At 37.6% G+C, this 15,773-nt stretch overlaps 1 protein-coding gene across 1 annotated transcript in view; it reads left to right on the top strand.

Moving 5' to 3' along the window:
* The window catches only part of LOC107663867 (immunoglobulin superfamily member 3-like), a 148,017-nt gene that overhangs the window by 77,186 nt on the left and 55,058 nt on the right, over positions 1 to 15,773 (top strand). The window contains exon 3 of the mRNA XM_016454237.1: positions 8,644 to 9,063. Within this exon, the coding sequence (XP_016309723.1) occupies positions 8,644 to 9,063 (420 nt within the window). The remainder of the gene's footprint in view (positions 1 to 8,643; positions 9,064 to 15,773) is intronic.

Below are 15,773 nucleotides of genomic sequence, written 5' to 3'. Positions count from 1 at the left end.
CTGGGTCAAAACAACCCAATAGCTGGGTTTGTCCCTTTTTAACCCAGCGCTGGGTTATATTTAACCCAGCATTTTTTAGAGTGTGTTATACTTTGCAATAGTGTTATTAGTGTTATACTGTATACTTTGCACTTTGGAGTTCCTGACTCTGTAGATTGTTCCAGTTCAGTCACTTTGGAGATTCCATTTATGATTTCAGATATAAATATAGTACAGTATGTAGGTAGTATACAGCACTGTAGCTCACTACACTCTAAAAAATCCTGGGTTATGTTTTTAACCCAAATGCTGGGTTGAGCCTTTTGGGTAATTTGTTTGGGTAGTTTTTGTGTTACCTAGCTCCTGGGTCAAATGTAACAACCCAGTGTTTGGGTTGTTTTGCAGCTCCTGGGTCAGACATAACAACCCAATGTTTGGGTAGTTTTTGTGTTACTCAGATCCTGAGTCAGACGTAACCCAGCGGTTGAGTTATTTATAGCGGGGATTTTGTGTCTTCTCTTCACGAGAGAGCAGTTCTGAGCGCCATCGAATTGATGCATTCTTCGGTAAAATACAGGTTTGTGTACATTTTATTTGATCTATAAAATCGTTACTGTGCTGTAGGCCTATATCGTTCAATTTTATGCAGAGCAACATACAGGCGCGCAATGTGAATCACCTTTAACGAGTGTCTGCGGTCTTTTCGCGTGATGGAAAAGCCTGATGCTTTGAATAAAATAAACGATTTTATTCATAAACATACAGAATATAATACTTTGGATGTTAAAACATGTCCTCAGAGCTGTTTATTGTTTGTTTATTGGCAGGTTATGGAGTCACAGCATGTTTCGGCTAGAGTGAAACGCAGGGTGGCGGTCCGTTAGCAGTTCCCCGCCGAACATGACTCCAGCTCGAGCACGAGAACCAGCGCCGTTACGGTGGAAACAGAATAACAGAGACTGGTCGATTACACGTTAATGACTTCTGTTTAATGTTGAATTTTTCTTCTAATGTTTGTTAAACGAGTTTAAATATAGGCAACATGTATAGCCTATTAAAAACTATATAAACAATGCTGTAAATGATAAATAAAGGAAAATAAAGGAAGTTATCATGCAAACCAGTGGTTGTGTGGAGTATTTTACAAAGGTTTAGAGGATTTAAGTTCATCTGTAAACATTATTTAATATATGAAGTAAAAAAAATAAGCTAGTAATATAGTAAAAATTAATAAACCCATTAGCTGGGTTAAATCAACACATTATGCTGGGTTAAATAAACAACCCAATTTGCTGGGTAAATTTAACCCAAGATGGGTTCTGTCCTGTATTACCCAGCCCTTGGGTTAATAACAACCCAAATTGGGTTGTTTTTAACCCAGTGTTTTTTAGAGTGTAGGGTTTGGAACAGAGTCATATTTTACAGTAGTGTGTCTCTGAATTCACAACACACCAACCAACCTGGTGAAATGCCCCCTATAGGACTTTCCTTATGTCCGTTATAGACTGCATTCGAGCAGCTTCTCTTTGCCATTATGTGTCGTTCTCCTTCATCTCATGTTTTGAGGATGTTGCTGCGTTATTGAGAGGAGCAAGATGTTCCCCACTTAACCTTCTTCCTCTCCTCTAATTGTTAAATGAATCCTTAACTTGTTTGCATTTGCATTAACTGCTGGATTATGTTAATTTTCAGGCTTCACTTGGCAGAGTGCTGTGTTTGATATTGTAATGGGGACAAGGTTAGCAGAGAGTAGTTCGTTTGCTGGAGCACCAGAAGGGATAAGCACTCACTCTTTAGCATTTGTCTTTGCTCATCTGCACGGCAAATTGAATTGCAGTTGCCGATAAGAGAATGCAAGTTAGTACCTATTCAGGTTGCTTACTTGTTAAGCGTTGCATGGGTTCTAGGCTTAGCTCCTCACCTTAGAGCGCAATCATCACTGCCGACTTGTTCACACCTAGGAAAGCCAGGTGTCGCAGGGAATTATGGGCTCCCTGGGCTTTAAGAACACACTTTTCCTTGGTAAAAAGAAACTGAGAACTAAAGGCCCACTAACTGACTTTCCCCACTCATAATCTTTCAAAAAGTGACCAGTGAGCTCATTTCACCTCCAATTCACACTGAAGTGAACTGACAAACTATGTTGTCCATACATTTGCATGGGGGTCTGCTCCTATTTTGGTGAGATTCAATTTGATTTGCTGACAAAGTGAGGCAATAGTGAGAGAGAATGTCAAAAGCTGTTAATTAATTGATCACCCCTGTTGTGGTTCTGTGATGAGGCTAACAGACTCACAAGTGAGTGTTGCTATAATTTCCCCAGCACTTCTTTAGCTGTTATTTTAAGTTGCTAGTGGGCAGCTGGATTATGAAGGGGTCTTTGGGGCACCTGAGTCATGCCATCTGCTCAGGTCAGGGAATTCACATAAAATTTAACAAGGTTCAGCTGCACATTTTAGTGAATTTTGCTCATCTGATAGCTTTTAAGTGAATAGATGGCACATACCAGTGGGATAAGAATGATCTGAACAGAGATCTCAAACCAAGTGCAAGCCGGATCTAGAATCATCATCTTGCCCTGCAGGCTGCATCTCATTTCTGAGTTTGTGCCCCTGGCATCACATCTGCATGTCGGCCCTAAACCGTTCCAGATAGAGGTCACAGAATCTGAGATGCCTGACATCAGTGACTATATGACAATATATGACGCAACAGTAGAAATGTGTCATATTTTGTTATTTCACTCATAATGCAATATTTCCACAGAGGGATTTCAAAAATCTGACACTGAACAGAAATCTATGCACACGGTTTTTTGACTTGGGTACAGCCACAAAGCAGTAAGGCTACCCCATTCATCTGGTGAAACACATATATTCTTTTTTCTTTTTTTAAAAGAAATGAATTCATCAACTACCAAAATACCTAAGATTAAAAGATTAACAGCATTCATTACTTTAATGTCACATGGTCCTTCAGAAATCATGTCATATTTTTGTGGAAACCGTGATGCATTATTTTTTCAGGTTATATATATTTTTTTGTATTTTATTTTATAATTTTTGTTTTTGATAAATAGAAAGTTCAAGAACACCATTTATTTGAAATAAAAATATTTTTACTGTCACATTTGATCAATTTATGTGTCCTTGCTGAATAAAAGTATGAATTTCTTTAAACTTTTGAACAATAGCCTATATTTAATATTTTTTTATTTTAATTTGTAACTTAAACAGTAGTCTCACAGGCTTAAAAAAGCAAAATCGAAGACAGATTTGTTGATTGTAATGGGAGCGATTTAATTCCTTAAACGTCACACACCATTGTTGACAAGGTGTAGTTTCTTTATGGTTGCCAAGCAATGGCACAATTTTGCACATTAATATAGAATTCAACTAAATGTGCATATATTGGCTGTTTTACGGCTTTGAACATAGCTCATCCAGTAGCACATGTAAAAGTGTTTCAAGTCTTTTATTTTTAACTCGCATTATGTAATGTGAGGCAGCACTGATGCCTGATTCATAACTTATTTATTATGAATAATTTTATCTTTTGGCTTTATCTTTTCCATCAAGCTAGTCCAAAGTACATTTATAAAATATATACCTGGCTGAATGATCTATAAAAATTTGTATTGTGATTTTTGGTCATACCACCTTCCCATACCTCACATCCGTTGACTTCTTATCCCAGAAGGATATGACTTTTGAGTTGTTCGATATTTGTAATTCTCAAATTTTGAGCTCAAACTAATTACGGTAGTGTTAAGCAATCATCACCAACTGAGATCCCTCTATTTCTCCGTCAGCCCTGGTGTGCTTGTGAATTGAGTGCTAATAGCATTAGATTAGCACTAGCTTTGCGCTTCAGGCCTGATTTGGTGACTTAACTTGGAGAGACAGTAGTTTGATGCCATCAATATCTTTATGCCTTTACAAGTTGAGGATTTAATGTTGGCATGGAAACAGCTAGCTGTTTTCTCGTTGAGTAGTTGTTATGGTAACGAGCTCGTTTCTGTAGAATATGATATCTGATATTTTAGTATCGATCGTGTTTCCTCCAGAGACTCTGGGTTTATTGTTTGTTTAGCATGCGTTTATGCTAAGACAAAGAACCCTTATTGAGTTTTCCCATTACTTACATCATAATGCATGATGGTTATATGGAGCCAGCGATGAGTGCGGGGGTGTACGTGGTTCTACAGTAGTGAAGATTGTCCCTCAGGTCCTCGCCTACATACCAACACACACTCACACTCCTCCACAACGGAATCTGTTAGCGGTTGCTCTCTTTCACACTCCTACACCATCATCTACTCTTCGAGATGCACACAACAAAAGAATGGAAGAATAATCAGATGCCCAAATGGAAAAGTCCCTCTATTTTTATCCTCGTGTTCCCCCACCTAGGTTGTGATCCGTGAGGTGGTTGTTCGTCAGGGTGTGAGAGACACCGTGGGCTTTCTTATTAAAAAACCCAGCGGAGGACCACCACCTCAGTCTCTCAGCCCTCCCTTTCAGCCTCATTTCACTATTTTGCTTCTTTGTTCTGACTTTCTGTCTTTGTGTCTAACATCTGTGCTTCTTCAAAGCGGCGCTGAAGTAACCTGCTGTTAAACAGTGCCGTCTTTCCTCTGGTTCTTTCATTTTCTACCCCTCGTTTCATTTGCATCGCTGCCGTCTGCTGTTCCTCCTCCGTCACTCATCTCTCCCTCACGCAGTCTTTCTCCCATTTCATTAGTTTTATATAAGCCGTGTCCCCACCCCACTCCGCTCGCTGTTGTTTCATTAGCGTCGCGTACCTTTTGTGTGGCTCGTGCGCTCTAGCTCAGGAGTGATAATGTGTGAGCAAACATGAAGTTGAATAATTGAGCTCTCGTCCGCAGATGCCCTCAATGCCTGTGCAGGTAAACCAAGAGGATTCATTTTCACAGTGCAGAAATGTCGAAGGAGTGTATGTGTGAGTCCGTTCGCTCAGTTCAATAGGTTTTCATTTATTCAGGGCCTTTTGCACAGAGAGAGAGAGAGAGACAGGCTGATTGATTTATAAAGGCTTTTATGCAGCTCTCTGTAAAGGTTCATTTTTTTGAGTGATCAAGTGGCCCATGCTGAACCAAGTTGCACATTCTGCAGTTCAAAGCTTAGTTTTATTTAGCATTTTCTTTGCTGATTTTGAAGAAAAGTATGTGCTATAATTTGTTAAATGGAGCTGAGTGTAGTGTTCTCTTATTGCTACTGTAGCTGAACGTATAATCGCATTAGTGATCATATTATGGTTTGCTTTTATGCTTTTAGCAGGCACTTTTTGTCTGTATATGTCTGTATCATATTGGTTATCAGTCAATACTATATTATATATATTTATTATATATTTTTATACATTTATATTGTATTTAAATGTGCACATTTTTAATTTGTTTTATTTATATTGTTTTTCATTTATCAGTATTAGTCAAATATATCATTGTGCATGCTCACTTTCTCTATTTAGATTACCTGTTGCTGTCATCTAACACTCACTTGAAGTTCATTTTTAAAAAATGTACAAATTTCATGAACACTTAAATGTTTTTTGGATTTTTCTTCATAGAAGAACAAGTGCACAGATAACAAACTCGGATAACAACGCCATGAGTTATTGCCAATATTATTACCCCAATTAACGACACCCCAACAAATTACATACAGTAAAATAAAACACCCAGCAATAAAATCTAATTAATAATAGAAATTTTATACAAGGAGCCCATGAGTGAGAATCAGATTTTTTTTTAACTTTATACAAGTAAAAACCTCTTTAATTCACATGACCGTCTGTTTTATACTGTACATTATGATGTTGTGATCCATATATTCACTTATACTATATCATTTAAAATGGTTAATTTTAGTTTATTTTAATTCATTTAAACAAAATAATATAGAATTTAAGCCATTTATCAGTTATGGGCTATAACATCAAACAGTTAGTTGTAGAAAATGTAGAAATGTGCATTCCTACTTTTTTATAATATGACTTACAAATTATGTGTTTAAGCAATTAATGCATTCACTGCATATTAAACCCATAACTTTGTCATTGCAAACAACATCCATGTGCTAGCGTGTTAAGCTACAGGAATGCGTTCCAATCTCAGGTAGACAGTTAATTTCACTTTAACCCTTTAATAATTTGATCTTAATTAGATATTCTTCAACCTGATTGTTGACAAGCAATCTTAAGCCAGGTACATGCATCAAGCACTCGGAAAACCATTTTACCAAGGTGCACAGTGCACCAGGAACATTTCATTACATGCTACTCCAAACAATGGCTGGATGCATTTACATTGGACCTGCTTCAGTGCTGGACATATGCAATGCTGGACTCATGGAAGGGGTGACAAGGTGCAGAAAGCACCAGATGCACCTCATCACGCACTGCCAGCAGGATTAAATTTCCATGCCACTCCTATGATCAGCCTGGAGCTGAGCCAGTGATGTACGATCCATCCATAAGCGCATAGTCTGTGTTATACCGATTACCTTTTATGGCCACACTTATTTTTGGGAAGTCATTTAAATAAATGTTCATCTCTGCTACAGATGAGCAAAAGGTTTGATCGAAATCTACAAATAGTCATGCTTAAATAACTATAAAGTGCCTTTAATTTTGCTAAAGGCCTGCTATATTTATGATTTGTAATGTTTTTTTTTTTAAGTGTCCTGGAAAAGGAAACTTGAGGCATTGGAGACACTGTCAGCTGTCAGCGCCTCATTCAGATAAATATTGTGGCTGCAGTTTTCAAGATGTCACACAGGTTTATTTCCAGGATTTTGGTTTGTCACAAAAATCCATTTCTCGCACAGTGATGTCAGAGCTGTTCTTTTCGCAGCCTGTGAGACGCCGTTCCCAGTCTGAAGATCTGACTGGTGCTAATCAATGTTAGCACTGCATGGAGACGTCTAGCGGTAATGAGATGCAGAATATCATGTTGTGGTGGCTCACCGCTAAAGGATGGTAGTGTGGTGTCAGAGATGTGCTGGAATGCCCTGCTGCTGAGCTGGAGTGTGTGAGCGTGGGTTCGGGCCGCACGTTTGCATAGCAAGCTGTCCATGAAAAAAGAAAGCTGTATTTGTGTGCTTGGTTTATCTGCAGTCATGAGTCTGCTCTCCTTTCATGCTTCCCCAGCTTCATGCAAACATGTGTTCATGTGCATCTGCAGCATGTTGTTTACATATGTGAGCCTATAGCACTGCACACAAGAGAAAGAGGAGAACTGTATAGACTAAACCCAGGGCCAGAAACGCGCTAAAGGCAAGTAAACAAATGCATACTTAATGTGTCCTCTTACAAACACTCGTACTCTAGACAGTGTTACATTTATATTTAAATAGATGTGCCTTAAACCAGATGTGCTGTAAGTTAATTACCTGTAGCTTCTCTCGTGGAAATGCTGAGAATAACAGTGTGCGCTTACATTTCAGTCTGACACATTTTGGAATACAATGTTGTGAACGAAATTTGAGTGTGTGTAGCTAGTAGGGATCAGTGTTGTTATTGCTGTATTGTAAAACGAACTATTAAAAGTAGTTTTCATTAACTGAAATAAAGCTGAAATAAATGAAGAAAAAAATACAGATTTCATTCATATTATGGCAACTAAATAAAATAAATAAGTTGAAGTTGACATACTAAACATACTAAACTAAAACTAAAATAAAATAAAAAAAAAATCTTTATATTACTATCACTATCTATTTATATTGATATCTTCATTAAAATAAAAAGCCTAGACTTGTAAAAATTACAAAAGCACTTAACAAAATTACTACAACTAAAACTGAAAGATAACTAAAATGAAAATAAAAAATAAAATGAACACAAAAAATAAAACTGTTTAAATAAAAAAAAATATTTTAAACAAAAGCTAATTAAAAATACTTATACATACTGTAATATAAATGATACTAAAATAACACTAATAGAGATGCATGAATATAATATTGCCTATTAATACATTTAGATTACATCTTATGTCATCTAAAGTTAATCTTTAAAATTACCTCTAATTTAATAACACTGTTAAATGTAATCTTGAATATCTATTTTTCATACTATACATTATAATGTTGTGGTGCCTAAATTAATTTAAAATAATTTAATTTCTCTTAAAAATTATTGATTTTAGTTTCATTCATTTATTTTGAATTTATTTAAAGAAAATAGAATACATTTTTAATACTAGCCATTAATTGGTTAGCAGTCATAACATGAGTTATCGGTTTCAGACAGAATTTTAATACTGATGCATCGCTAGTAGCATGAAACATTTGCATTGAGGTACTTGTGCAGAGTATGTTTCGGCCCCAACAAAGTACATCTTTCAGTTTGTTCTGTAGTCATACTCTGTTTTTCGAAAAATTCTGCCATATTTTATTGGATAAGGACCCAGAGGCTGACAGAGGGAGAAGAAGAAGTGTGAGGGGTTGTTGAGGACAAAAAGAGGCTTTGTTTTTTCTTGAGGCTATAAGTTAATAAAAGGGTTGAGATTGAGCCGCCCTACAGGAGAGAATCCTGTTTAAATGTTAATGGGACAAGGACTGAATGCCTTTAAGGGTGTGTTTTGTTGTTCATGAACTCTACTCTCAAACTAACCTCATGCCCTGGTTTCCTCCACAGTGATCCCGGACACTCTGACGGTGATGGGCACTGCTCAGACTCTCTCGAAAGTGGAGGGGGACACGCTACAGCTGAGCTGTGAGGTCACACGCCAGACGTCTCAGCACACTCACGTTTCTGTGGGGTGGTACCTGCGACCCTCTGATGACCCCAGTTCTGGTCCACGTGACCTGGTCACCCTGTCACGGGACTTTGTTCTACGGCCGGCTGGACAGTACCGCCAACGTCTGTCTTCAGGAGACCTGCGTCTGGACAAGACCAGCCCCACTTCCTACCGTCTCACCATCTACAAACTGCAGCCCACAGACCAGGGAGAGTTCTACTGCGAAGCCTCGGAATGGATCCAGGACCCAGATCACTCCTGGTACGCCATGACCCGGAAAGAGTCGGAGAAGACGTCTGTCAAAGTTCAGCCCGCAGGTGAGTTATAGTTGTTTGGGGGTTCATTGCAACATCTTTCAGAGGTTAATTGCTTTTTTTTTTTTTTAATCCTAATGGCTAATTATTCACTGAGATTGATTTAATTTAACACAATGAAGAGAAGAGGTGTTGGTAAAGAAAAGCAAATTTTCTTCTCACAGGTGGAAAAACACATATTTGAGCTATATTCAGTTGCAGTGTAAATGAAGCCAAAAGAAGACATTTGAAGACTTTGGAAATTAATCTAAGAAACATGGAAATATTTGCATATACTGTTGCGTATATTAAATCTTATGTAAATGAACATAACAAAATGAACATAACAATGGTTTTATGAGCAGTTTACTCCCAGATGTTTTCCATTCGTGATTCTTGATGTAGTCATATTGTTGTGTACCTGAGTGTTATTCTCTCAGCCGATTAAAAACATATTTTCCCAAAACATTTCCATTGGACAAAAAAACTATGTAAACTGGATTGTGAACATTATACATGGTCCAAAACTGTAAAGAGAGAGTTCACCCAAAAATGAAAATTCTGTTATCATTTACTCACCCTCTTGTCGTTCCAAACCTGTATGACTTTCTACCTTGAAAGATGATGTTGTGAGAAATGCCACAGTGTTTTTTGTCCATATAATGAAATTCAACGGTCACTAAAATGGTTTGGTTCAACATTCTTCAAAATATATTTTTTTTGTGTTGCACAGTAAAAAAAAATCTTACCGAAGTTTCAAATTCAGTTTTGGGTGATATATCCATTTAATACACATTGAACAAACTCTACTTCTATCCCTTACCAATTTTATTTTTGTTTATATGAAATTAAATATCTGTTCTGACTAAGATGATAATTATTTCAAACACTTTACACCACAGAGGTACTTGCGTGTAGTTCAATCCTATTTGACAAATGACTCAACCATGTCATGCTCATGGGTCGCCTTGCTCTCTAAAACAGGGCATGCATGACTCTGCTTCCCTGCAGAAATCCTTAAATATGCCCTGTGAGCTGATCACTATCTAAAATTAAGCACATTACCGGAGTCCCTGAGCGGTGGCTGCTGATACTCTTAACATCAAACTCCCTGTCCCAGTACAGAGCAGGCATCGGCTCTCACAAGTCCACTCTGCACATTGATACCATCAGTGTCATGAAGGTTATCATAGAGCGCATCATAGTGAAGTCTCAGTGGTCTCTCAGCATCAGGTAGCAGCAAGCCAGTCGCATCGACTCATCTAACTCCAACACATCAGTTGAGTAATTATGGCTGACATCTGCTTGATGACCAACACTTTTAAAGAGAAAGAAATGTCAGTTCTGTCATCATTTACTCACCCTCATGTCGTTCCAAACTCATTATGTTCTTTCTTCTGTGGAACACAAAAGTAGATATTTTGAAGAATATTTAAATGAAATTCAATGTAGTCCAGAACTTTCAAAATCCAAAAGAACCAGAGAAATGAATCCATTCCACCTGACTGAATCTAAACAATTCATTGTTACATTTCAACCCCTAGTGGCAGATGTAAGTTTTAAATTTGTCATAAAGCAGCTGTTGCCCTCTGCTTATTTACCACATCAAAATGAATGAATAATGAATGTATAAATATACATCCGCACAAAATAAATGTTTGAAAGAAAGCCTAAGTAGTTTTTCTAGGGCTAATCAACTTAAATAATTATAAAATAATTATTTTGTCCACAATTATTCATAACTACCCATTTTACAGAATTTGTGTTTAAGGATTTACATTGTAGGGCAAAAAAATATTGGTACTACTTGTCAGTTTGTGTTCATGATCATACGCTTTATCCAGTCGGGTGGTCAAATAGGGTCCAGCCACAAAAGTTTAAAAAGCTCCTATATTACTTTCCATCAGAAATGAATGTCTGATGTTTGTTGGAGATGGTGTAAAGGTGGCTCAAGGCGACTGAAGTGACACTTTGTATGATGAACAGATCAGAATTTAAGCCACAATTCACTCTCAAATCAAAGACTATGTATAGACTTTATCAAATGTGGTGACACAACCCTCAGTTGTCGACTGACATTCTTATTGGTTCTAGTATATCACATGAACAAACATAATAACGGGTTTGTTTCTACATATTTTATGTTGTCTGTGGATGTATCTGATGATTAGTGTTTTCATATGTCTGTACTTTGTTGACTTTTATTATATGGACAATTAGTTGAAACTTTCTTCAAAATTAGCTTTTTTGTGTTCCTCAGAAGAAGACTGCTAACCACATGAAGATGAGTAAATGATGACAGAACTTTCATTTCTGGGTAAATTATTAAAGTTGTTGTTTAAGTTAATTGTGCCAGACTTTTAGCAATGAGAACCAAGGATGTTTGATGTCACTGTCAAATCTTGATGTCTAATAACCCCACATTTGATTTGAGAGCTAACATAAAAATTTTGCTCTGTCACACACTGCAGTTGTGTTGGGAGAACTATTCAACACAACGCCATAGATCTGAACCTTTCCTCTCTCCCGTTCTCCAGAATAGCCATATTTCACGGAACAGAGGCAGGGGCAGAAAAATGCCTCCCTCATCTCCGGCTTTAGTCCATTACTTTCCAATTTATTACAGAGCCGTCGCTCCGTCCTGAGCATAAGACAGCATGTACAGCAGACGTGAGTGCTGTCTCTCTCTGACCGACTGAACACACAGGGCTGTAACTCAATCTCAAAGCACATCGGCCCAGCGGTTTGATGGGAATGGGAGGTGACAGCGCACCTCCTCATCAAATGCGCTGCAGGACGGGAGCTGCAAGTGGCATGTTAATTCAGCCCTGTTATTGGTCAAGAGTCTCAGGGGGTGGGCGGATTGGACGAGAAGAGGACAGGTTGTGATTTTAGGATGGCTGTCTCCCAAGGGCACCTCCACAGAGTCAGGCTGCAGATGGGGACAGAGCCTAATAGTGTGATGATTTGTGGTCTTCAGTGGTGTAGGATCAGGGTGAGATGAATGCAGACCAGAAAAGCTCCTCATAGAGACAGATTGAAGACTCATCCACTTCCCTTCAGTTCAATGACCAGTGATTCTTGATACATGGCCATGTAACACTAAATAGCCACTTTGACTGTCAGTAGAAAAGCAAATTGACACAAAAGTGTAGACATTTAAAAGAGAAATGGTTCAGTGATTCGGTTACATTTAATGCTCGTGAATCACCCAACATTAAAACTGAAACATACTTTCTTCTGTGTAGCATAAAAGAAAATATTTGGAAGAATGTTGGTTACCAAACTGTTTTGGTGGCCACTGACTGATATTGTATGGACACAGAAATATCTTCTTTACTTTAATGTTTACTTCTCACTGCTTATTCAACATAGAACAAATTTGGCCCTGCCTAATGATTAAAGATGCGGTCACATTGGTGCAATTTTGGCAAAACACCATTGTAAATGGTGTAGCAATATATGAAGCACCACTCATATCGAAGTCACTTTTAAGCCTGATTTCTGTTGGTCAACAGTATATTTGCGTCATCAAATTGAATTAGAGCTACATCTGCTTTGGGGACTTTTTGAGTGAAATGCAGTCATTTTTAATAGACAGAATCTGTGCAAAGCTCATTTTCACATGGATTTCTATTTCTATTGAAATAATTGGATTATGCTCACAAAATTTTACAGAGAAATGTTAATTGTGACCCCACTTTAGAAGTGTGAACTACATTAGTAGTCTAACTGATCATAAGATTTAAAAGGTACAGTAGCAAAACTCCTGCAGCCTCAGAGAGAGTGAAAAAAGTTCATGTAACACTAAATAGCCTCTGTTTTGGTGCAAGAATACTTGATTGTAAGTGGACATCAGGAAAAAGCTCACTATGTTAAAAGGAGCTTAGAGTGGAGTTGAAACATTTCAGTGATTTAGTTGCTTACAATAAACTCATTTATAATGTTTATTGGTAAGTGCTGTTTTGAAAGTCTCAGTATGTGGGGCTATTTACAGTAAATGGCCTTTGAAAGCCTTTAGAGATAGTCATCTGTTTTATTGTAAGCATCTTCCAGTCAAGTATTACAGTTTTTTACAAACTACTCTTACTAAAGACACATGACTTTCAATTTGTTACAGCCCTGTACTATCAAGCAGTATTGTTATTGTCAACTAAAACTATTAAAATGGTTTTGGTTCATTGAAATAAAGCTGCAAACAAAAATGACTAAAAGTACTAAAATTGTTAAAACTAAAACTGAACAAAAAAAGAAATTAAACCTGCAGTAAACAGAAATAATATAAATAGAAAAACTGAAATAAAACATAAAACTGAAAAATAAAAGCTAAATTCAAAGTATTAATGAATATTATAATAGTATTTAAACTATTCTAAAATAACAATGCTATCAAGACCAAGTGAACAAAAATCATAATAGTAATAGTAATTATTCTAAAATAACAAGGCTATAAAGGCCAAGTAAACAAAAAATTTATTTAAATGTTATTTTAAGCAGTGGATGTACAGAGATATTCCTCAGAGATTCAGTTTTAGTCATAGACCTGTTTGGTGCTGTCTTTAGGTCATGGACTTTTTTTTTCTCTCCTTTTCTTTAAAAGATGCCGGAAATTGTATACGGGAAGGGTTTATTAAAAAACTGGAAACTTTATTAGAAGGTAGTTCTAACATAAATGTTTAATGGATTTTAAAGGGAGTCAAGGTGAAGTCATTACGGCCTGATCCTTCAGTATGCAAGCCAGGCTTCACCTGACTGAGATTCACATTAGAAATTCCGGAGAGCATTTCAAGAGCAACACTGAGACGAGAGAAGACAGATTTGTCTGTAATCCCCTTTTCTAGCTGGCTGTGTCCAAGTCCCCTTCCAGCTAGACAACACGCTCACAATGTTCTCTGTGTACTAGCCAGTGGCCTGTTAGGCTCAATTGAAAGTGCACATGTCTGTGCAGGAGTGATTGGGTGGCTGTTTTGAGGGAATGCAGCCAGTTTATGTATTTTCATTTGTAGTTGACTGAATTGGCTCTGTTGAATTGGCTAGAAAGTCTGGTTTAAGCTCGTAGTAGTAGTTTTGGAACAGCTTTGTCATTATCTTTTATCTATACACCATCTTGCACCAGCAACAAACCAGTAACCAACTGGTCGTACCAGTTTATGGTGCTCAAGCTGGTTTTTAGAACATGCTGGCTGGTCAACCAGCCAATTACCAACTTGGTCCAACTAGAAACCAGTAACCATGTTCCAAAAAAACACGATAAACTGGATTTTCCAGCAGGGGAGCTCAAAGCTGCTGAAGAGAGGTGCACGATTACGCACTCGGTCATGTGCGATTATTCTGTTTTGCATATTTATGTTGACATTAGCTCAATGCACACCATATGTCATGCTCATAACACGTGTAAACGTTTGTGTGTTTTCTCTCATCTGGCTGTTAATGTGTTTATTGCTCTGGTGAACTGTGGGGAAAAACAGAAGTTGTGCAGTAAGCATTAATAGGACATCAAATGGCTCATTGAAGCACATACTACAGCAGATCGATGGACTCATTTTGTGACGAAGCTTTTGGCAGCGAATCCCACACAGCAGCTTGTTCACACAGCCCCCTTCCAGCTACCACAGTTATTACCGCTCCCACTCAACACAATTGTCTCTTTCTCTCTTTCTCTCTCTGGTTAGCTGTCATACAAATCTATTGTGCATACTAAATTCAAATCTAATGGCGTCATTCATGCTGTGAACCCTCAATCCTGACATTTCCTTCCCATTCTAAAATCTTTATTCATGTGACTTTGAAAGTATCCCTCTTCTTATGAATGCCAGATTTGTCCACAGTCGTCGTATTGTACTGTACTTGAATATATAACAAAGCTGTAAAAGGAGGGAGAACATCTTCATAATTAGATTCTAATAAGATGTCAGCCCCTGAGGTCTAGGTTTCAGTGAACATAGTGCACCTTGTGTGTCTTTTGTACAAAGCACTTTTGTACTCCTGTCTGTCAATCATCTCTTCCAGGACGCATGAAGGAGAAATTAAGAAGTATAGGCAGCATACTTTTGCTGTCTTCTTCTCTGAGCTGTTGAGCACACTAGAACATCACCGCAAACTGTGGGATTTTTGTTGCTGAATAATTTACGTTTCATTTTTAAAGCGGAAACATTTGTCTTTTCTGTTTTTGATCTCCTTTGTTTTTGCAGTACCATCTGCCTTACATTTTTTGGCTTTGATTACATAGTACAGTGGGTCCTTGATCAATGAATGCCCTTGATGATGGCTGAAGAATGATATTACAGATACTAAATTGTGCAAAATGTTTATCTTAACAGTCAATTTACAAATAATGCATTCAGAGGGGGGGCAATAAGGATTTCACCTAGGGCGTCAAATTGGCTAGAAACGGCCCTGCATGTACTGCATACATTTTATACATGTATCTTACTAACCACAAACAAATGCCTTTCAATTTGAGTCTGTGGAAGTCGGGATTAAATGATTGTGCAGCGATTTGTATAAATACAGACATGTTTGCGAATAAAAATGTTCTGTTCTGCATTAGGCAGGGGCCGATTACCGGTTTCAAGGTATACCGCGATTTGAAAGTGTCACAGTTTCAAAACCGCTAATATTTTCCGTTATACCGTTCCTGCGATATGCGCTGTTTTTCATGTCTCCTCAAAGACTGAAAGTATAGGAATCCCTCAGGTTGAGTGCAGTGTAGAGAGTAACACGACCCTCCTCCT

Source organism: Sinocyclocheilus anshuiensis, unplaced genomic scaffold (assembly GCF_001515605.1).
Source record: "Sinocyclocheilus anshuiensis isolate Anshui unplaced genomic scaffold, SAMN03320099.WGS_v1.1 scaffold976, whole genome shotgun sequence".
Taxonomy (NCBI): domain Eukaryota; kingdom Metazoa; phylum Chordata; class Actinopteri; order Cypriniformes; family Cyprinidae; genus Sinocyclocheilus; species Sinocyclocheilus anshuiensis.
The sequence above is the reverse complement of the archived record's forward strand: the minus strand, read 5'-3'. Positions and strand labels throughout refer to the sequence as shown.